The sequence below is a fragment of the Venturia canescens genome, chromosome 4 (assembly GCF_019457755.1).
Source record: "Venturia canescens isolate UGA chromosome 4, ASM1945775v1, whole genome shotgun sequence".
NCBI classification, from domain to species: domain Eukaryota; kingdom Metazoa; phylum Arthropoda; class Insecta; order Hymenoptera; family Ichneumonidae; genus Venturia; species Venturia canescens.
The window spans coordinates 3,760,200-3,782,422 of NC_057424.1; the positions used below are offsets into that span (position 1 = coordinate 3,760,200).

Below are 22,223 nucleotides of genomic sequence, written 5' to 3' on the forward strand. Positions count from 1 at the left end.
TGAAAACATTCCAGTCGATTCGGCACGATCTTACACACCTTTTTTCTCTTCATAATTTCATTCGCGGTTCGAAATTTCGAATTCGGCCGTATTTTCTAAAAATTCTAAAATAGTCTTTTTCAAGCAAAAATACAATAACTCTGCCAAAAAAAATCGCATGAAATCTTTTTACAAACGAAATCAAAGCTATGGCTCTTCTTTTCAAGGTTGTGATAGAAAAATTTAGCAGAAAATATTTCCATAAGTCATGCATCCAATTTTATAGAGCTAAAAAAAAACCGGAAAACAGCCATATTCAGAGATACGTACCAGATCTAAAAAAAATGTGATGAAAAATATTTTAAACAAAAGATATGTTGTAGGTATATTTTTCCTCTTTAAAACACGGTTTACTAAATTGAAATATCTTGATTTTTCAATGAGCTATCAATCTTTTAGTGCGGCTCGAATTCTCTGGCAATTCCATACTTTCGCTTGGCAGTTGGTGTAACACACATGTAATTTCATGATTGGGAAAAAGGTTTCGATAAAAAAGTAACGGTGAGAAATAGTAATGCTATCTTTATTTCATATACTAAAAATGAGGCACATAGCACTTGTAACAATTCGTATTACACGCCTAGTCAACAAAAGTATGATTGACTCGAAACGAGTAGAGCAAGGATCATTTTTCTTTGTCTTCTTATTCTTCTTATTTTTATTCCCCTTTCAATATATATCGTTCGGCAACAATGAGTTACAAACTCATTAACGTTCTTTCCCAGCTATCACTTCTGCGCCCCCCCCCCCCCCCCACTGTCACTTTTGTGAGCACGAAACGTGAAATTTAGATGTTGAAAATGTAAAAATGTATCGCGATTTTTTTAATATCTTTTTTCTTTTTTGTAATATATATAAAAAACAAACTTATCCATTTTATATACGTATACTGTCGACTAACGTCTATCTCAACGTGTTCTAGTTGTAATCGATGGATTATTTCCAATCGTATCGCATCTTCTGTAATAAAGCAAATATGGTACTCGTGGGGGCGATGGATTCAATAAATTTTCCTCGTTGATGCCTTTGACGGAACTGTCGTCGTATCGTACCCAAGAATTGTATCCAACGTGGAAGGCGTCTGTCACATAATGGCCTTTCGTAGCTTCCTTGCCGTCGTGATAAGTAACGGCAAACAGTTTATACTGCTTTTGCTTGCGAGCCAACTTTTTTGAAGCGTTCGGTGCCAATAGTTCTGTAAATTTCATCAAATGTTAAAATTCGCGTTTCAATTCCTCGTTTTCAAAGTTGCACAGAGAATCAGGCGTTGAAAAAGGTTTAACTTACTGCCATCGAGTTTTAAATCTATTGGGAATCCTACTCTCTTAAAAATCTTTGAACATCCATCCAACTTATAGTCGAACCACTTCAAATGCAGAATTAAAATAATCGGGAGCTCTTCGAGCAGTACTTGTTTCCACGCTTCAATTTGCTGTTTCGTTTTACTGCAAGTCATGCCCTCGACTTGATCCTTGCCGACCAGTATCTCCAGTGCCGCTTCTACAGACTCCGCTTTCTTTGACGATAATTTCATATTTATAATTAAAAATGTACAGTTCATGTTATTTAATCGATCATTAATGAAAGAAAAGTTACCTCGATGTCCAGTTGCAGCGTGAAAAACGGTTGGACATTATCGGTGGTTTCGTCGCCTGTGCGTAACACCCTCGACCTCAATTGACCTCGGAAAATATCGGACAATGGTGTGCGAGCGAATTCAGTGCACCGTGTTATAGATCCTTTGTTCTTTGGGCCCATTACCTAAGATCAATCATTTTGCGTTATTACTGTTTTTTTTTTTTTTTTTTTTTCAAAATATTGTAACATTTTTTCGGTTGCGCAGGACTGTAGATGATTTCAATATTCACGAGGTAAATAATTTGCAAAATTCTGAAGAGTCTGTCGCCTTGTTTTGAAAACGGTGCTGGAAAGATATTTTCTAATTAAACGCGGTCAATCTGTAGAGAGCGGAATCGGAAATGACCATGGAATTAATATAGCTCAACGACGATGAACGAAAAAAATTTTTTCTGTCCTCCGGGCCGAAGTTGCCGCATTCCGCCTGCGTCGGACAGAAAAATCGTATACACACCTCGGGCAAGAAAAAGTAAAGCCTCAGATTACATGTGATCTGAGACTTTCCTTATTTTCCTGCCCTAGGTGTGTAATATACTATTAAACTCTTCTTCTCAGGAATTTGCGCTCTACTTATTTTTCAAATTCAGGGTCAATACCCGTGAAATTGGAGTTAGAATCAAACGCCCAACGTACCTTCCATTCTTCCTCAGTATTGCTAAAATTTACATTGGACTCTGCGGAATTGGACGTGTTATCATTTGACTCCGTATTCACTAATTTCATAAGCTGAAAAAAAAAGTTGTACGGTTGATACATTGATTAGGAACATTGTTCAGGGAACTCTTGGAAATAAACATGGAAAAAATGAATTGTTTTTGAAAATTTTAGGAAGTAAGTTGCAGTTTGTTAAATATTGAAAAAACAAGAAAACAGAAAGGAAATTTATATTTCTGGGAACAAAAATACAAAGTGTAAAAAAAAAGTGCGAAAGCATATTCATTATAAAATTTTTGTTCTCTACAATTTTTTATTTACGTTTTATTCCTCGTATGTCAATTACTAGCAATATTAAAAAATACCTCGAGCATTTCGTCGCTGATACCGTTCAACAGACAGGAGAGAAACTCTTCGGCGTCCTCTTGTCGTCCTTCGACAGAGAATCCACCAGCACAGGATGTATTTTTCAACATTGTATATACATAAGAAGGCTCAAAGGCGATACCGCATTGAACATCATTCGCAGATTCATCGCCACGCTTTTGACTTTTGTCTTTACGTGGCATGCGAGCACTATCTGATAGAGGATTGAATTCGTGAACGAATCGAACCCTGCAATCAATCGGCATAGGAAAAAGAATGACGAGAGAATTCATTTGTCAAGTCGAAAAAAATCTTCGCCGAGCCGAACTTATCCTCCAACTTACTCACATATTATCGATCAGGGGAGTTGATGAATTTTTCATTGTGCCTCTCGGATGTGGCAGTGCCATAAGGAGGTTGTAAAAGGGCGGACATGCGAGCAAAGCTTGCAAGATACTATTGATGTAGCAGTAATTGCTGCGATTCGTGAGCCCTCGAGGTAAAAGACTGACTGTTTGTTTATCCATTTGGTACTTCAGCAAAAGCTCTTCAAAAGAAAAATCATTATAATAATAAAATCATAGTAACAATAAATTGAAAAGTGCGAAATCTTGTCTCCGAAAAAATGTTTGACGCTATAAAATTTATTATATTCATTTTAGAACCCACAGCTTCCCTTTGTTAAATACGAGATCCCATGAAACGAAATCACTAGAAATATTTTTTTTTTCCAAGCACAACGGAAATGAAAGGAAACCGTTTGTTTTTTATCTTTTTTTTTTCTATTGTAAAATTTAATTCTAGAAATTGCTCAAGAGCGAAGTAAAAAGCTTACCGCCCATCCTGAAAACGGCAGGATCGTTCAAGCTGTTCTGTGGAGTTTCATTTGCAGTTTTGTTATCCGCCCACGCCGAAGGCTCTGCGACTTTGGTAGCAGGCTCGACATTGTTGCGATTCGTGATGGACGCCCCATTATCGTTACTTTTCGGAAGGGGTTCTGGAGTTGAAATTTTAGTGGTCACGGCTTCAGCGGAAGGAGGAGGAAAATTCATGGGATGTACACCAGCAATAGGTAGTTTTGTGATGGGTGTTGGTGATTTCATGTCCCCCGTTGTTGTTCCAGGTTTTCTTAAAACACTTGCAAACGTTTGGGTAGGAGCACTCAAATATTTTTGAGCAGTGGAAATGCTGCTGGCTAATGGAGTGGTAGGAGCAGCAGTAGTGACAGCAACGTTGTCTACACTTTTGGTCACGGGTTCTGGAACGTTTTTCGTCATAGAAGCGATAGCTTGATTGGGTTCGGGTAAATTTTCAATAATTTTGTTGACTTTAGTTGAAACTTCAACGGAAGGCGCTTTGACAGGAACAGCTTTTTCCTCGCGCGCCATTGAGACTTCTTTTTCCTGAACAACTGGCTTGTCTTTGACGGTCGGTGAAATGACGTTGGTATGAATGTTTGAAGCGGTCGTAGAAAGAGCTTCCTTTTTTTCTCTTTTGTTTTCATTATCATCGGGTTTGACAGCGAGAGCTTCGGTGATTTCAGTCTTTGGATCGCTGATCGTGATTTTTTTTATGTCTAGTTTTTGAGCTGATACTTTAACCGAATTGTTGATGGTATCAATGTTGGCATTACTGTTGTTGACAACGAAAGTCTTGCCATAATTTCTTTTGAGTGGCTCTGCTTCACTGTTGTTGTTATTGGTGACGGAAGAATGACGAAACGGTGGTGGGGGTATATCATGTTGCTGGTTGCCTCTTTTTTCGTGATGCTGTTTGTGAAGAATTTTTGGGCTTTCCGGATTGTAATAAGTCGTTTGACCAGTCGAATTGCGCACGTGTTTCGCGCTGTTCGAGGAGTGCGAATGAGAGGGGTACGAGGACTGGTGATGAGCGTAAGATGCATGGCTGTTGTGATGCATGGGTGGACCTTGAGAATAGTTTGATGGTGGATTTTGCTGAATGAAAATGCGGGTTCCAGCCGCCGGATGAGATGCAGCTGGGACTGGAAACATAGGACCGGAAGGGTGACATATTGGCATCATTTGACTGTATTGAGGTTGACTCGGGACCATGTAGCTCGGCTGCATCTCATTGTTTGTGTTCATCTGACGACTGTACGTATCGCCACGTTTTCCACCACGATTTCTCGGACCCCGTCTATCGCTTTCACGACTCGGCGGCCCTTGATTCATGAGATCCGCTTGATTCGGTGAGTACATCCCTGCTGGTGTTCCGTATGGCACTCTTTGCACAAACGAATATGCATTTGGGTCACCCGCAGCATTGTTCCCGTAAGGATTTCCCACTACTTGATAGTCGCTCATTGCATACCCAATCATCTGGGGATAGGCATGGGGCGTCATCCTTGGGTAAATCTCATAGGACGTTATTCCTTAGTAAAAAGTATAAATGTGAGTTCATTTGGAATTTCTTGGTTTGCAACAGTTTTTTAAAACTATTTCACTGTTTGTAAAACAGTGATTAATAAAAATTAGTTAATTAATTGACTCAAAAGGGATTCATTTACCGTACGGCGGCCACTGATTGGTTGCATCCTCAGCTGGATTCTCCATAATCTCGTTGTTTATTTCGTACTCCTTCTCTCCGATAGCCCATGGTAGCTTGAGACTCGGCACGCTTGAATCTAATCTGAGAATTTCAGCGATCTCGTTCTTACCCGCCTCATCCAAGCCGTACAGATCCAAGAATGAAAATTTTGGCTAGTAATTCAAATTGATAAACGATTTTAGATTGAAGCAGATAACAAAGGTATTTGATCAGGTATCCCCCTTCATTTGTTATTATAAAATCCCTCTGTTCGTGTCTGTAAACTTCTATAGGACTGCTAAACAATTATTTCTGACCTTCGCACCTTGAAGATTTGAACTATTATTGAAAAATGTCCAGGGAAATAGGCCAAAACCTATTTGTGGTATATATTTTTATTGATCCTGCAAAGAACATTTACAATGAAACTCATTGTTGATATAGTCGCCTACTGCTGATAAACCATGGTTAAATACTAACGTATAATAATGTTAATAGAAAAATTTTTTGGAGAACAATGTTGCAGTAAGAATTATTGAAATCCAAATGAGTTTACATTATTTTGGTGTTGCCTAAAGTTTATGTTATGATTTGAGCAATAAGCTCGAATTCAATTTCTTTCTATATTCAGTTTCAAGATGCCATTGACCGGAGGAACAAAAAAATGATGTTGAAAAAAAGATAAGTTAAAAACTTATCTTTTTTTGACAAAGGAAAGTTTAATCAATATTTCATTGAAAATCCTTATGAAGTAAAAAAATAACTGAATCACACTGATTTAATAGATAAAGATTTTTTTAATATTCTACTTTTCTATGATAGCTAAAAGGATATTCACAAAAAACTTTTCATTCGTTCAACAAATTTTACCGAACATACAAGTTATAGTCAAGTTTTATGAATATAAATCATACTACTATTGCAAGCTATTCAAGTGTTCTTTTTTTTATCTTTATCAAACGCATGGTTAACATGCGGGTACATCAATCGCACGAAAAAATGTCTATCAGTTTAATTCTATAATCACATTAGAAATTTCATTTTTCTACCCATTCTGGATAAAAGGAGAAGGTATATTCAAAGAAAGTCGTGTTGGATTCAGGAACAAGAGAAGAACGAGAAATCACATATGTGTGGAGTGCAGCAAAATCAAACTGAAGATGGGAAACACAGTGGTAGAAGATTCAGAAAGGTGACTAGAAAAAACAGTAGAAGAAATGAAAGAAAAAATAGTGAATGAAAAAAAAATAGTGTGAGAGGATACAACTGGATGATGAAGAAACATGTAAATGAAAAAAAAGATACAAAAGGAAGGATATCTAGAATATAAATCGGGACATATATAAAAACCCGAAAGAACTTTTTTCAGCAATACCGTGAAGCAAAATATAAAATCTATTGTATGTTTTAGTCATTCGATACCATGTTCCATTGTAAAGTCTGGACTTTATCTTGAATTACCAGTTGTAAAAAAAGTTCCATTTCATAATTTTAATAATGAAAATCAGAATAAGCAAATATTCAATAGGAAGAATTGTTGCAGAAAGATCAATCGGTAAACTCAACATAATTTCAACCTTGGAAAAAAGCACACTGGTAACGTGTAACTATATATCATATGTATTTGTCAATATAGGTCAGACATGTGTTAGAAAATGAGGAAATAATTGTTTTTAACAATTATTCAATCAACAGAAGATTTCCTTACAGTATAGTGCAACAATTTAATGAAATTCTATTATTTCGAGATACAATAACGAAAACGTTAACGAGGATAGCGATGACGAAAGAAAAAAATGGGTACAGCCACATTGAGCAAAGAACCATCGAAAATTCCGTTAAATGAAGGAAAAAATTTTAAAAAACTATATACATCAAGTTTTCGTTGTACATTTGTTTAAATAAATTGATCATAAATCATCATTATTGGAAGCGTGCTTATGAATAATGAAATTTCAGAAAAGACCGGCATTTTTGGATTCCTGAAGCAGCAGCAACACTAGGGAGTTAACAAATTTTGATCGCACTTAACCTCAAACATATCGAATAACTTTGGGATCGTCAAAATACGACAGTATAGGATTACATCGAGAACGAACATGATTGAGCTTTCACGTTCACTATAAAGTATCTTGTTGGCCATTGATATCAACGGACACAATAGTATTTCGGTATAAAAAAGGGTATCGGTAGAGGGATTGATATGGGTTAAAACGTGTGCGAAGATCGAGCCCTCTTGAGGTGGTGTGGAATGAATACCGTCGATATTGATGTCACGTTTAGAATTAACCAACTCGTTACCCATATCAATGTTATGAATTAAATTTTCGAAATTTTAATAAAAATAAAAGAAATTGTCGAGACTCGCCTCGTTTCGAATATCCATGTTGATGCCCATACTTGGTTGAAAAACATCAAAGATGGATTTAGCCGTAAGAGCATGGGATTTCGAAGTTCATAGCCCGTAAGTTGTTACACACGTCCTTATACGCGATGCGGAACACATTTGCATTCAACATTTAACAATACAAATGACAGTCGATATTACAATATTATTTTAACCGTTAAACAAATATATTTTCATAATCGGTCATGTACCACCGATGTGGTCAATGGGGGAACAAAAAAAAATCACATATGCAAGAAAGAACGGCGACAGGAGAGAGTTTACGACTGCGAGACACACTGCGACTACTGCCAACTGCGAGATAAAGGCGGAGAGTCGCACCACCACCACAACTGCGGGATCACGTTCGAGAACAACTTTTTTTTAGATTCATTAGTTCGTTATATTATCTGTAGAGGCGTTGACTCCCGGTACGTGGCACAGCGAAGAGCACCACCGAAACGCGCGAAGTTACAATTTACAAAAATTTCAATCACCACTACACGTACTTGAATTCATAATGGTAAATATTCATCAGTGCAACTTTTCTAAAAAATGGCGGTAAGATTTTTGTTCCTTTTCCATCAGTTAATATACATGTGTCCAATCATGATAATCTTATTTGATAACCAATAATTACCTTCATGATTTAATTATATTTACAGCTTGACTCAACTTCAGCTTTATTGAAAACATTTATCAATCGAAATCGGACATATTCATATTCCAATTTCGTAATATAAAAAACAATTCCGCATAGAATAATGAAACGCTCGTATTTACATGTTGGCTTATTTTTATCCAGAACACAAAATACACAAACACAAATCAACTGTACTTTCATTATTATAGGAAATAACGTTATGTGAATAATAGTGAATAAAAATGCTAATGAATAAACGTGTTTGAAACTCCTATTAGCAATGTGTTCATAAGGATATGCATAAAAAAAAAGATACTGTTTTTGCTGCATCCACGAAAAATAGTTAAAGTATATATAGGGGAGAGTACGGCAAAACGGAACACCCCCCCCCCCCCGAAAATTTAGAACATTTTCCTATTGGAAATCTGCACAATTTAGTTACTTGACTGAGAACATGCTTCAAAAACTCAAAATTAAAAAAAAAAAAAAAAACATTTTTTCAATCAATTGACCTATCAACTCAAGACAAGCCGTAAAATAGTTATTATCATTGAAAATATGGATATTTCCAACATATGTGATATTTATACAATTTTATCTCGTTTACAATAACTTCATGGTACTCTTAGAAGAATGTAGGGCAAGGGGACACTATAAGCAATTAAGCTAGATGTGTCGATTTGCATATGTTCTGTCAACTACTGCTGCAATCGAAAATTGATTTTCCACACTTATTTCTCATATCCTATAAAAAAAAAATGATGGGGCAAAGTGGCCTTTTCTTTATGCAAAAAAATATTTGTGTTCACTTTGCCCCATTTTTTTTACTTATTTTGAAAATGGTAAAAGTTCTTCGTTTTTTGACGTTCTATTTCTACAGAATTAGGTGAATGAATATGTTAAAACGATAATGTGGGCTGAAGCGACGTTTTTTTGTATCTGTTTTACCCTATTTTTGAATTTATTTTGAATTTTGCTAAAAGTTCTTCGTTTCTTGACGTTTTGTTTCAACGTTGGAAATTTATAAAATGAAATTTATCAATGAAAGAATAAACGTACTGTTCTCACCACACTCATTTTCATCTGAAACGAGAAAAAAAAAATCTTACGACAAAAATAATTCAGATTAAAATTTGAGTCAAAATCGACGATTGAACTCTTCCATGGAAATCGAAATGGGATCAGCTCATTCGAAAACTAGAGCAGCATTTTTAGTGACACCAAAAGACATTTTCCTATCCTAACCGTAAGGAATTTTGGGCCTCGGAAGCGACGTCGTCTAGGACAAACTGAAATTCTAACAAATTCGCAGCTCAGGAGGAATGAAGTCTCTTTTTGAGGCTCAACATTGCCTACGGCTTGGTGACACTAAAAATTATGTTCGAACGTCTCGAACTGCTATTGTTTTATTGAATATTGAATACACATTATATCCATTTTCCTTGGTGTTAACAAAAAAGTAAAAGATTCGTGATTTTTCTCACTTTCGGGTGTGTATCCTAAAAAAATAAGACTAATACCATGAAGATATCGTATAAATGAGATAGAATCGTATAAATATCACATATCTATGTTGGAAATATCCATATTTTCAATAATAACTATTTCACGACTTATTTTGAGCTGATATGTCAATTTATCGACAGAAAAAAAAATCCAATTAAAAAAAAATTTTTTTTTTTCTTCAATTTTGAGTTTTTGAAGCATGTTCTCAGCCGAATAACAAAATTTTGCAGATTTCCAATAGAAAAAAAATGTCCTAAATTTTCGAAGGGGGAGGGGGGATTGCGCTTTGCCCGGCTGTTCCACTTTGCGCTACTCTCCCCTAGTTAAAAAAATCTCCTACAAGGAGAACTGTCTATTGATTATTTCTTGTAGCGCATTGTATTTTAAGATTTTCCATCTGAATAAACGTTTTTTAATATTTGTTTGCTACAATTCGGTTATTTTTGACAGATATTGCAATTGCTCTTCGTTTGCTTTTCCCTGAAATATAAGTTTAAGCTCTCCCTGTAGAAGACCTTTTTTTTACTATATTTCAACTATTTTTAGTAGATGTAAGCGAAAAAAATATCGATTTTTTTATGCACACCCTAATGTTTCTGTATATTTTTGTATTTTCCATGTAACAATTACAATGATATTCGATAATACGACTTTTCTATTTAAAGTGCTCGTTTAGATTGTAGACAACTTATTCTATCAAAAGTTCAACAATTCATTAAAAAACAAACCTTTAATGATAACAATTGTACCTTACGAATACCTAATCGACGAAAAACGATGGTTTTCGTTCAATAAAACTTTGATTACAATATTATTGTTTCTCCATATATCTATATATACATAAATATAATACTCAGGTACTATAAGAAAAAAAATGTCCAATCTCAAGTGTAGATACGCTGTACACGTCTTTTAGAAATTTCTTTTTCAATACTTGACATATTGAGATGCTGCTGCATTCTCCAGATATTTACGTTATGGATACACGAGAGATTCGTAAAAAAATGTCGTTTGGATTCCATTAATGTGGTCTGAATGAACTCCATCGTTGAAATACATTGTTTCTTATATTTATACAATTGGATAATAATGTGAATGTAAATTGAATTCCAGGGTTTCATTGTGCCTTATACACGGTAATCAAAAACTCTCACAAATCAATTCCAACATTGGAAGACGAGAAACGGTGGTGGACAAAATAATTGCAAATTCCGAGATAAAATTTGATGAAAAAGTAAAAAAAAATGAGATTCGTCGTACATGTTTTTTCAATGAAATAACTATCCGAAGTCTTTTTGTTGTAAAGCTTGAAATTCCACAACAAAAACGAGATAGAAATTTTTTATCTTTGTTCTGCCAGCTCTTTTCATTTTGATTAATAACTCTCAAAAATAACAATGAGGTTAATGATTCTCAAAGAGATGAAGAACAAAACGAATAGCAACAATGCCTGCGCAGGGTACCACTAAACCAATGAATTCGTAAATTGGAAAATGCTAGAAATGTGGTAGACAAACTTTTCCAGCGAACAATTCTGATATGACCGTTATCCACAATGCAAGAACAAATAATATGTAGGAAATGCCAACTTGGTGAGAATTTGGCAACTGATACGGTTGTCCACCAATCTCGTCAATGTGAAATCCCATTGGAAATATAACTGCAGCCAAACAGAAGAGAACCACTGTAAAAATTAAAGTGATATGAATTCCAAGAAATAGATTATTAAGCCTCATTGAGTTGGAATCATACATAAATTTCAGATACAATTAAATTTTATATATGCTCTAATGACATAGAACTCAATGCCAGGAACTCACTTGCAGTAAAGCCGACCCATCGAGCATAAGGAATAAGATGCCGATCCCAGTGCGATACAGCCAATAATCCGATGGTTGTTGTTATGAATATGCATCCGATGAATATACAAACCAGAGCCATCAACCATTCTGGTTGAAGATCAGGGGTGTAACAAACTTGTGGTCTGTTGTAGAGCGTCATACATGACCACATTAAGCCTAATCTGGTATCACCTACAGTAATTAATCACAAAGATCGATTGACATATTCATTATAATATTATGAAGTATGATTTGCATAATAAGACTGAATTTTTAGATTCCATGAAAAAAACATGAATTGTCCTACAATAAAAAAAAAAGAATAACGAGGGATTGAAATTATATAAACTTCAGTGTTTTACAAGTTGCAGTAAAAAAAAAGTTTGCAAGTAAAAAAAATTTTGTACCGTCTAGTCATCCAGTTACAATATATTGACACTGCTTTTGACGAGTTTCTTTCATACAAATTTATTGTCCACTATAGTTGACAACTTATATGAATATTTGCTTTACTATGAACCTAAAAATACATCATTATTCCAAACAACTATATTCATTTTATTAGTCCGATTATATTATTTTTATTGTTTCGATACGACGATTCCATAACATATTTCCGGACGAACAACATCACCTTATTCGTACGATTTCCGGATGACTAGAAAAACAGCCAAAAAATTTTTTTGAATATTTTTACATGTGGATTTTTAATCGAATGATTTTCACTGAATGTCTGACCGTAACAGAAAATTTTATTCGCCTACGTATGTGCACATTTTACATGAAATATTCACATATCATTTGGTTGACGTATGAAATACGAATAATAATTCAATTTGACGAATATCTCTGATAATAAGTGGAAAAAATGTTCCTGTTATTATTCTGTGCTCAGAAACTTCGATTTGAACCTCACAAATTAAAAAAAACTAAAATTTTACTTTCGATCAAAATGTTTTACTTTTCGAAAATGAATGAAAAATAATACACTTTTATGAACAAACTCACCTCCAACGTCGGTTATAATCCAATCTGGCATCGCCAGACTGACAATAGCAAATACATCGGCTGCGAGAAACAAAGTGCCTGATATTACAGTCAATTTGTCCATTTTTATTCACTCTGCGAGTGCATACAAATCATTTGCAAAATTGATTCCACACGCAGCTTTTTTATTCTTTCCCGGTCCTAGAGTTATTTGAGATTTTAGTTTCTAAATTCGATCAAAATCGTATACTGTGGAGACGGAAAGATACGGTCTCAATTTTCAACATTTTTTCACTACACTTTGCTTTATTGCGGTAAAAAACAATATCAAGCATAGAGGTGTTTACACGTCGAAACCGTCGAAAACAAAATAATTGGACGACTCGTTTTGCAATTTGCAATATGTCTCCGTGCGCAAAAGCGAAACGAGAGAAGAAAAAAAAACGTTCACAGAGCTGTGTTTCGTCATTACAAGATGGCCGCTTTCTAATTTTTTAATCAACGCGATTTTCCCATCCATGTGAGTCAAGAAGCGGATTTGTTTATGTCTAATATGTATTATTTAGACGTCACACTGTTAGTATACGTTCCTGAAAAATTGAATATTAAAAATATATAAACAGATGCCGAGAAAAGAGTGTTACATGTGACAAACGTTTTAAACCTAATCTAGAAACGAAAACGATCATTTTTTTTGTCTTTCGTTGAATTAAAAATTTGCAATATTAGCATGATACTTCATTCTATGACCAATCTTTCTTATTGTTATTTGAAAAAACCGGCTCGGAGTGTGATAACTTTAATTAATTGGATGTCTGAATTTCCTCTACTGTTCTCCTAACCTATAAACTGGGCTCATAATCTTCAACAGGTCGATCTGAGACTTGAAAAAATCTAGAAACATTTTGAAAACTGATCTCATTTTTAATAGCTCAACGAACAATGTTTCGTGTTTTTCAAACAAATTTTGGAAATCATTTTACGAGCACCGCAATCACGTTAACTTTTGCAATACTGTGATAGTTCTTTCTTGCAAATCATACTTCAGACTGGCTAACTTATATTCCATTGTGATGAAAAAATATTACCCTCATTCAGAATTATCTATAAATGGTTATGGAAATGGTTCTTGAATCGTAATGTAAACAGTTTAATGATAGCAAAATGCATTCAAAAACATTTTTCTTTTTCTGTAGAAAACTCACCGAAGTCACAAAACCAGAAATCAGTCCTGTTTTTTTAAAGAGGCATGTAATGCTCTCGTTGAAACAGCTGTTTGGTGAAATAGGAACAAAGGCTAAAGTGGACATAATTAAGTACAATCCTAACAGCTTGCGTTTTGTACTCCGTTGCGAAAATAAGGATTACGTACGTATACGGGCATCTTTAAGCTGTGCCAATAATTACGAAGGCCAATCGTGTTTCTATGAAATAGAAAGTGCAACAAGAAATCCACTTTCACTGACAGCGAATTCCAGAACGTTTGTGCACTGACGAACTTCAAATAAAATAAATATCTTTAAAAATAAAAACAGAAAACAAAGTTTCACCATGCCGATAATTCGTCAAGAAGGAAAAGACACAATAATATTTGCCTCAAAGGAAGAGCATTCTGTACCGAGTAAAATAAGTCTTCCAGAGCCGGAGCCCAGCCCTGGACTACTGCTCCCGAATGGTGACATAAATTGGAATTGCCCTTGTCTCGGTGGAATGGCGACCGGGCCTTGTGGTGTAGAGTTTCGTGACGCATTCTCTTGCTACCATTATTCTACTGCAGAGCCAAAGGGATCCGACTGTTACGAAGCTTTCAAAACTATGCAGACATGCATGTCTGAGTATCCAGTGCTTTACGGCAATAGAGAAACTGATTTGGATGACTTGGATAGTCCTGAAGCTGATTCGAGGACTGATCGAAGTAGTGAAATAACTGGTACAAAAGCAGATGCAAATAACGAGGATAGTAACGAACGTGAAATAAGTAATTCATCAAGTAGTTCTAAAGGCCAACTTGAAAGATCCAAGAACAAGTAAAAACTAATCTTATCAAACTTTGTTCAAGAGTTGAATGGTTGTAAAGTTTCTATCCAACAACAAATATTCCAAAAATATTTCTCACACGTTTCCAGAGCTGAGTGTGTTCGTGTTACTATTTTGCAGTCTCAGAGTACATACTCAAAAGTTTTTATTGAGCCATAGAAACAATGAACACAGAAAAGAGGGACAATGGATTCAATGTACGCTTTAAGAATAAGGGAAAGAATCTAATTGCACTGTAAATAGTTGCCAATAGTTTGATTTTTGATTCAGGAATTATCAGTACGCACATAATAAAGATTGTTGCATTCCACATTACTAAAATCTAGAGATTTTTTTTGTCCAATATTTCCAAAATATATCTCCCGCAACTATGATTCTCGTTGATTCACATACTGATGAAATAATTCAAGATTTTCTATAGAAAAAATGCAATAAATAAAAATGGATCCTGTATGGTGAGAAAATACAAGGCTTGCTCGAGGGAAATGTAGGAATAATTTTTTGAAATATTCACTATTCACAAATCTACTTGTTACGTTGAAAAGTATGAGCTTATTTGGACTTTCTCATTGAAGCTTTTCACGAATAACCAGAATCTTGTTGGCAAATATGAGCATGCAACTAATTGAACGACTAGTAGCAAAGTTAATTTATTGAATTAACGGTAAATAAACTTTTTGGGAAAAGTTTACATGGATAATTCTGAGTTCTTTCTTTTCATTCCCATCTTTGTGAATATTCAGTACAATTTAGTATTACCAGCCAATTTTTGCTTATCGATTACGATTGTTTTTGCATTCTGTTGAATTTCACTATTTCATCATTTTTACGAGATAATTCTGCATCAGTTGAGCGATGCTTTAAAAAATTACTCAAAATCTACGTGTCGTCTTATTTTTTTGAATAAACAGTTTGTTCAAGGTCCACCCGTGTTTTTAACCATATTCATGAGCAACCAATCGAAACGAGTTATTTTCATCAGTTCTAATCATCATTTTTATCAATAGATTATAGCTCATATTTTCATTTTTTTTCCTGTTCCCAACGTAGATATTCTATTTGCCAGGGATTCTATAGCACATCATCAATTTCTTTCAGTTCGATCGTGAATCGATTCCAAAGACGCATCAAAGACGTCCACAAATATTCGTATCGAGAGACTCTGTAGAGTCTGAAGATAAGTACATTAGGTTTATTCGCGCTGGCCACTATTCTATATATACAGTGATATCGCCAGCGCGAATGACAGAGACTTTGACAGCTCTGTCGTCTGCTGGCCTCTGAATAAACCGATTCGCTGTGGTGGGAGTAAAATTGGCATGTCGTAAAGCGAAAATTGGTTTAAACACTAATTTTTAAAATCCCTTTCGAATGAGCCCAAAATCATTACGATCAGTGTCGTAATTGTTGAGAAAAAACTTTGCACGGGGATGATCCATCATTTGTTCGGTCGGTAAAAATCACGGTGTAAAAATCCTGTTATTCGGAATAGCTTGATATTTTAAAGAAAATATATGAGTTACATGCTATTCTCATTTTATCAGAGAACAAGGTGTAACTTTTAATTTCGCAAAAAGTCAAGGGTGTCCGAGTAAATCGTGCATAACACCATCCAAAGGCCTCATGTTCCCTGGGGCTAACTTCACCCCAGTGTCGCAGACTGTTTCATGTGGATTTCACATATGACAGCACTTCCCTCCCTCCAACCTCACCCTCGCCACTGTCTACTATATATATACCCATACCGATGTAGTATGTGTTATGTGAGTTTTGTGAAAACAGTCCGGGTTAGTTATTTACTCTCATGCCAATTGGTTCACGAGTGTTTTGGTTTTACACTTTGACTTTATGTTTATTTGTGACATAATATTTTTGCAATTCTTTTGTTCTTATAGTCCTTTGAATTTTCAACAAGAGTCGCGAGCAAAAACGTTCGTTCATTATAACTTCAAACGTTCTTTCCAACCAGAAATTTTATGTCCTGTAATTATATTAAAGAAAAAACACGCGTAATTGGTTGTATGTAAATAAATTCAAATAAATTTTTAAAAACTTTTATCAAGCAGAGGTATCTAATCCAATGTATTGTTGTCATATTGTCTTTCATTTAGAGTGGCTGTGCCCTACATAGTTCCGCGGTTCCTTTTTTCCACCTCCTTAGCTTACAGTGTATCCATACCAATTTATATTCATTCTCTGGACAATATGTGTGTTATGTATTTCTATTTCCTCACATTGATTTCATCCACATCATTTGAAAATTTATAAGTCTTCATTCATTTGAGTTGTTACATGAAGAATTTGGAAATTTACTTCAATAAGTCATTGGGTGCTCGGTTTCTCGTGATATAAAAATTTGTATCTTTGAAATGCAATTGATACTTGAAGTTTGACAACGTAATGAAGCTACATGTACATTGAGTATTTCCATACCATGTTTGTAATTGGCATTGTGAGTTGAAAATTCACGTCTAAGTCTACATCTGATCATTTTTGGATGCGATCAAATATTTTGTCTGTGTATAACCATGGAGCACCATGGAGACATACACAACTTACAACTGGAGACATACACGACAACTTTTTTCTCGAATGTGATATAATAATTTTCAAAAATGTCAGTTAGGACATTTTGAAGTGTTTTTCTGGGTGGATATCAGAAGTTAGAATACTAATACCCATCTGTTATAATATTTTGATACCCACCCGTTTTTCCCTATAGTATCAAAGTTTGTATTATTGGTATGCAGTGAGTACCTATAAACTTTGATATTTCTGTGAAGCGGGAGGTGTGCCAATTAATTCACTCTTTGTTTTTGTCTGTAATAATGAACGGAGAAATTCATCACTAAAATCTTCAGCTGCTTATTTCTGAATAGGTCTGAAATTGCTGTCTTCGAAAGCCAATGCACAGATACATCAAACAATTTTGAGTTTTGTTCGCTTTTGAGTACGTTGTCGTTTTTACTTTTGGTTTTGGTGTAATTAATTTAATGAATCTGTGGTACTTTTTCTTGGCACTATCAAAATGTAGATGAATAAACCGTAGCGGATACTTGCAAGCATTGAAAATTCTGTGTATTGACATGTGCGCCAAGTATTATCACTTCCCGTTTTTGATTATGGAATATGGATATATAAATAATAAATAATACAAATAATAAAAAATACTACAAAAAGTCATTGATGGCTCATTTATGAATAGCATAAGAATTTATGATTTCAAAATGCAATGCATATATTAAAAAATAAGCAATTCTGTTGATCTTGACACGCTTTATACTTTTTCTTTCTACGGTTGAACCTCAGTGGCTACATGCAGACTTTGAAAATTTTATGCATTGATAATGTGCATCCACTTTGCATCTCTGAGTATTGGAACAAATTCTACGATGATGGAAAAAAATCATAAACTTTACGGAAAATGATTTTAATCTGACAAAATTGTGGAAAAATTCGAAATCATTGAATAATTGAAAGGGATCACACATCAAACGTTTGAAAAATATCAAAATTGTTATAAAATGCTGCGGACAACTTGATGAAAATCATTGGAGAAATTTTTTTGAAAGCATCACATAATAACATTCAAAAACTCTAAAAAACCTTGTTAAAAAACATTTTGTATCGTTTAGAACTACCACAGAAACAAGATTTGATATCTAACCATAAAAATCCCCTCAGCAGGGAAAACACATTCGAACAAGTACATTGATGATAAAATACATTACAATTCTATAAGATAAGACCCGAAGACCTTGCTTGAAAACATTTCAAAAACCGTTGCCCCATCCTCCTAATTTTATTCTGACGGAGAAATAACTGAATGAATTGGAAAAGATTCCATCTAAGTTACGTGTATAGCACTAAAATTTATAATATCGTTCTGAGGTCAAGTACTTATTGGTAACTTGGAATATTAATTCCTATGGGACAACTCAGAAACTAAAGTTAAAAAAATGATTGTTAACCATAGAAGTAAAATACCACTTAGTATTATTCTAAAAGACCAACAACATAATGAATAAAAAAGAGTCTTATTCTAACTTGGAGCGCTAACATTGATGATATCAATTGGAGGCCAAGCACTTATTAGTGATTCGGAAAAACATGTATTTATTGGGAATCTAGAAGATATTAGGATTTACTAACTGAAATTCGTTAACTGAGTTTTTCAATTTTAACATTATGAAATTATGTTTAAATAGCGGTTGACAATATTCATCCGTTTCAAGACGTTTCAGTAAAATCACTAATGCAAATTGAAGTCAACAATCATGAAAAACCCCAAAATCTTGTTTTTTAATATTTAAAACAATGCTAACCCGATTTTTATGATTTATATAATACAGTAACGCGTGTCGTCGTCGTCACCCGTCACCCGTCACAGGAAAAAAAATGAGAAAGTAAAAAACAGATCTGTTAAAAAATTGAACTGAGAAGGGGTTATTATATTTTTCATTTGTTTCCTCCCAAATTTGTCCGGCTTTATTTTATTGTTCACTTACATATATTGATCATATGACGTAAACTCTTATGGCCGTTTTCTCCGACGCGATTCAAACTCAGTTCAATTTTTTTCATATAGTTTCGAGATAGGATGAACCGAGTTTAAACTCATATTAACGTTGGAGAAAACGGGCATTAAGAATTGAAGCGAGACGCGAAGACTTAAATACAAAAAAACAACATAACTTGAATAAAGAATGGATGTTTGTTCTTATATCGCTAGGTTTTCAAATAATGAGTAGTTATAGCAGCTAGACCTTATATACGTCAAAAACGTATTTACCGAAGGATGACGCAACTAACTCGTCCCGATATGATAAATATAAGTGACTTTTGATTTACGCATTATTGCGTTTATACGTACTGGAAAATATAAAGTTGATGTCCGCGAGCTCGTAAGAATCATAACTATACGGAATCTGCATAAATATAAGAGTTCGTGCTGACAATTGTATGGCAATATTTTACATGCGGATCCGGTGTTTTGTAGGTTTTTATTCATCAGGATTGTGTAGCTCTTTACTTATCGACAGTTCAAAATATAAAAAAGTGAACTGAAAATTTCGTATTCTTGAAATTTCTATCGGTCGATACCGTATTATTCTCTCCTCTTTACTTTTGTGAAAAACGAATTTTCGTAAGTATTTTTTCAAATTATCGCGCCACCAAGCACTCAAAACGACTCGGTTTTTGTTTCCCGTTTTCTCCGTCAGAGTGCTGAGACTCGCAGCAATAATGACGATCTCATAATTCTCATGCACATATAGAAATATGTTTTTTCTTTCATATCTTTCAGTCCTTTCAGATGTTTATATGTATACAACGACAAAAACACATCAACTCTGCTGGAATCAAATAGCAGGAATAATACGCGCGCGCAACGAGACGAAAAGAAAGGAAGAGAAGGAGAAGAAGAAGAAGCAGAAAAAGCATGTTGAGAACGGGGCTTGAAGACGCCAATGGTATGATATTGTTCGGCACGAAGGGGAGGGATTCGACAGACTGGGACGGCCAACTCCGCCAACTACGATGTCTCCTAACCGACAGTGAACATATAATGCGCGCATCGTGTGTTCCACCATAAAAGATAAAAAGTTTGGCTTGACGCATGATTATTTTCGACTTTCTCAAATATAACAAATGTTCAATAAATCGACGTTACTCTTTGAGTGTGTAATCATGATAAACATATATAAAATATTGTGCTGGACTCCGGAACATGAAAGGTTGTTGACCATACAGCAACAAGAGTAAAAGAAACAAAAAGAAAAAACCTCGTGCTCTCGTGGAGTGAATTTGGGATTGTGGTTTGAAAAAAAAGGAGAGCGTGTTCGAGGCTGGTGCGTCAGAGATTTTCTCTTTCCCCTCTGTTCCCTAATCTCTTCCATTTTCTTTTTTATTTTTGCATTTTTTGTTTTTCATCATTCTCGCGTCTCTTTGTTGACCCAATTGACGATTTGTGACACGCGATTTTCTTCATAGTACATTTATTAGTGAATGTGTTTGCGCGTAAAAAGTGTACAAAGTTTCTGCTGGTTCAACCACGATATCAATTGAAAACTAAACGCAAAGTATTGAAACATTCCTCGACTTGTGTAGGATTTCAACAGACACAATCATGGTTGGAGATTCGAGAAAGTCCAAGGCTAAGGAAAAAAGACGGTGAGTTTTACGGAATGTATCATACAAGCTAACAAAATGAAGAATCAGCGATATGATATGTTAAATGAACAATTATTCCCTTTCTTTTTGAAAAGCAACATCCCAACTCTCGCCATTACGGAAACCTCATGGAACGTCATTAACGTGATCTATCACTTGCGTGAGTGCGAGAGAGATAGCTGCAATATGGTTGCACGTTTTACTCGGACATCCTTGATTTTTTGAGAAAAATAAAAGTTACACCTTCTTCTCTGATAAAATGAGAATAGCGTGTAATTCATATTTTCTTTCAAATATTAACCTACTCGGAATAAAACGTACAGCAGGATTTTTACCGACTGAACAACTGATAGATCACGTTTTTATTGAAAAAAAGAAACAAATTTTGAAAATTTTCGAAAACAATTGGTAACGCTATCGCTCCGGTAAAGTCTCTGGCAGCAATTCGTCATAACATAAATGTACTTGTCTCAGAGTCGCAGCCGCGACTCTAGATAGAAACGCTTCGATTGAATTTTTATTCCCAAGATTTTTTATTAAAAGTGTAACTCCATTTGTTGCGGGTTCGCCTTGAACGGTCAGTCACGCGAGAAGGTCTCTATGCAACGATCATTTTATGAGCGAACATATGTTCAAAATCTTTTATTCTTTCCGAAGGGCGCAGAAATTTTTTTTTTTTTTTCATTCAACTTAAAAATGACAATTGAGCAAACAGAGTCAATTCCGGTATCATAACCTCCTTATGCATTTGGAAACATTTATGAAGCAATTTTTCAGTTGCATGAATCCTTTTAATTGTAATTTGTCCTTACTGTTGCGCAATATTTGAAATTACGAAAAATTTTCATGAAAAGTTAATATAGCGTTTTCCCGATCACGAAGATTCGGGGAATTTAGTTGAATTTTGTTGAGACGCGTGCGTAATAACGCTTAAAATCATGATCAATCGGAACGAATCTGACGAAATTAGCGTTCGTTTCTCTTTTATCGGCTCTACGAATGCGCATACACGCCTTTATACACATAATGTTTTTGTACAGATATAACGCGTGGTCAATGTTTTTTCAAGAGGTACACCATTCTAATTGATGCAACCAACTTGGTCGAGAGTTTTGACGCAAAAAGATAATAATGAGGGGGTTGACGGATGACGTCAGCAATCGTCATTAATCGTGCGATTGACGATATTGTCGGAGATTGGAATGATTGGAATTGGGCGGAGATTGATTATTCGAACAAGATAAAAGATGAAAAAAAGTGACATATTTAAAGGGAAGCTATTTTATCTTCTCCGACGTATATACATTGCTAAACTTTGCTTTCACAAAAATTGATGTGACCGGAGGATTGTTGTTTTTTTTTTCATTTTTTACATAATTTTTATGAATACTAACCAAGAGTGAACATG

The 22,223-nt window shown here is 34.8% G+C and overlaps 4 protein-coding genes across 5 annotated transcripts in view; 2 read left to right on the forward strand and 2 right to left on the reverse strand.

Annotated features, from left to right (window-relative positions):
- Positions 1-541: 541 nt before the first annotated feature.
- Positions 542-8,152, reverse strand: LOC122409922 (ubiquitin specific protease 10). Its single transcript, XM_043417829.1, has 9 exons — positions 7,613-8,152; positions 5,225-5,417; positions 3,533-5,089; positions 3,046-3,244; positions 2,697-2,946; positions 2,311-2,403; positions 1,636-1,800; positions 1,327-1,555; positions 542-1,234 (listed from the first exon to the last, which is right to left on the reverse strand). Exons 1-9 carry the CDS (start codon positions 7,640-7,642, stop codon positions 948-950), a joined length of 3,003 nt encoding a protein of 1,000 aa, XP_043273764.1. The 5' UTR covers positions 7,643-8,152; the 3' UTR covers positions 542-947.
- Positions 8,153-8,296: 144 nt separating this feature from the next.
- LOC122409924 (uncharacterized protein C16orf52 homolog A) lies at positions 8,297-12,991 on the reverse strand. Its single transcript, XM_043417834.1, has 3 exons — positions 12,629-12,991; positions 11,600-11,812; positions 8,297-11,463 (listed from the first exon to the last, which is right to left on the reverse strand). Exons 1-3 carry the CDS (start codon positions 12,729-12,731, stop codon positions 11,276-11,278), a joined length of 504 nt encoding a protein of 167 aa, XP_043273769.1. The 5' UTR covers positions 12,732-12,991; the 3' UTR covers positions 8,297-11,275.
- Positions 12,992-14,017: 1,026 nt separating this feature from the next.
- On the forward strand, positions 14,018-15,344 carry LOC122409925 (mitochondrial intermembrane space import and assembly protein 40-B). Its single transcript, XM_043417835.1, has one exon. It carries the CDS (start codon positions 14,159-14,161, stop codon positions 14,636-14,638), a length of 480 nt encoding a protein of 159 aa, XP_043273770.1. The 5' UTR covers positions 14,018-14,158; the 3' UTR covers positions 14,639-15,344.
- Positions 15,345-19,969: 4,625 nt separating this feature from the next.
- Positions 19,970-22,223, forward strand: part of sima (similar) — a 49,253-nt gene continuing 46,999 nt past the window's right edge. The window contains exon 1 of one of the 2 annotated variants that reach the window (XM_043417828.1): positions 19,970-20,815. In XM_043417828.1, the coding sequence (XP_043273763.1) occupies positions 20,772-20,815 (44 nt within the window). In that variant the 5' untranslated portion in view covers positions 19,970-20,771. The remainder of the gene's footprint in view (positions 20,816-22,223) is intronic. The other variant, XM_043417827.1, reaches the window with a different exon arrangement.

What these genes read in the sequence shown, in the direction of transcription:
- LOC122409922 (XM_043417829.1), bottom strand. Translation starts at nt 7,642, where the DNA reads ATGGGCATCAACATGGATATTCGAAACGAG. An exon ending in TCAGCGACGAAATGCTCGAG is followed by an intron (nt 2,404 to 2,696) that starts GTATTTTTTAAT and finishes TTTTTTTTTCAG; the next exon opens with CTTATGAAATTAGTGAATAC. An exon ending in CGCTGCAACTGGACATCGAG is followed by an intron (nt 1,556 to 1,635) that starts GTAACTTTTCTT and finishes TTATCGTCAAAG; the next exon opens with AAAGCGGAGTCTGTAGAAGC.
- LOC122409924 (XM_043417834.1), bottom strand. Translation starts at nt 12,731, where the DNA reads ATGGACAAATTGACTGTAATATCAGGCACTTTGTTTCTCGCAGCCGAT. An exon ending in GATTATAACCGACGTTGGAG is followed by an intron (nt 11,813 to 12,628) that starts GTGAGTTTGTTC and finishes TAATTACTGTAG; the next exon opens with GTGATACCAGATTAGGCTTA. An exon ending in ATGGGTCGGCTTTACTGCAA is followed by an intron (nt 11,464 to 11,599) that starts GTGAGTTCCTGG and finishes TAATTTTTACAG; the next exon opens with TGGTTCTCTTCTGTTTGGCT.
- LOC122409925 (XM_043417835.1), top strand. Translation starts at nt 14,159, where the DNA reads ATGCCGATAATTCGTCAAGAAGGAAAAGACACAATAATATTTGCCTCA.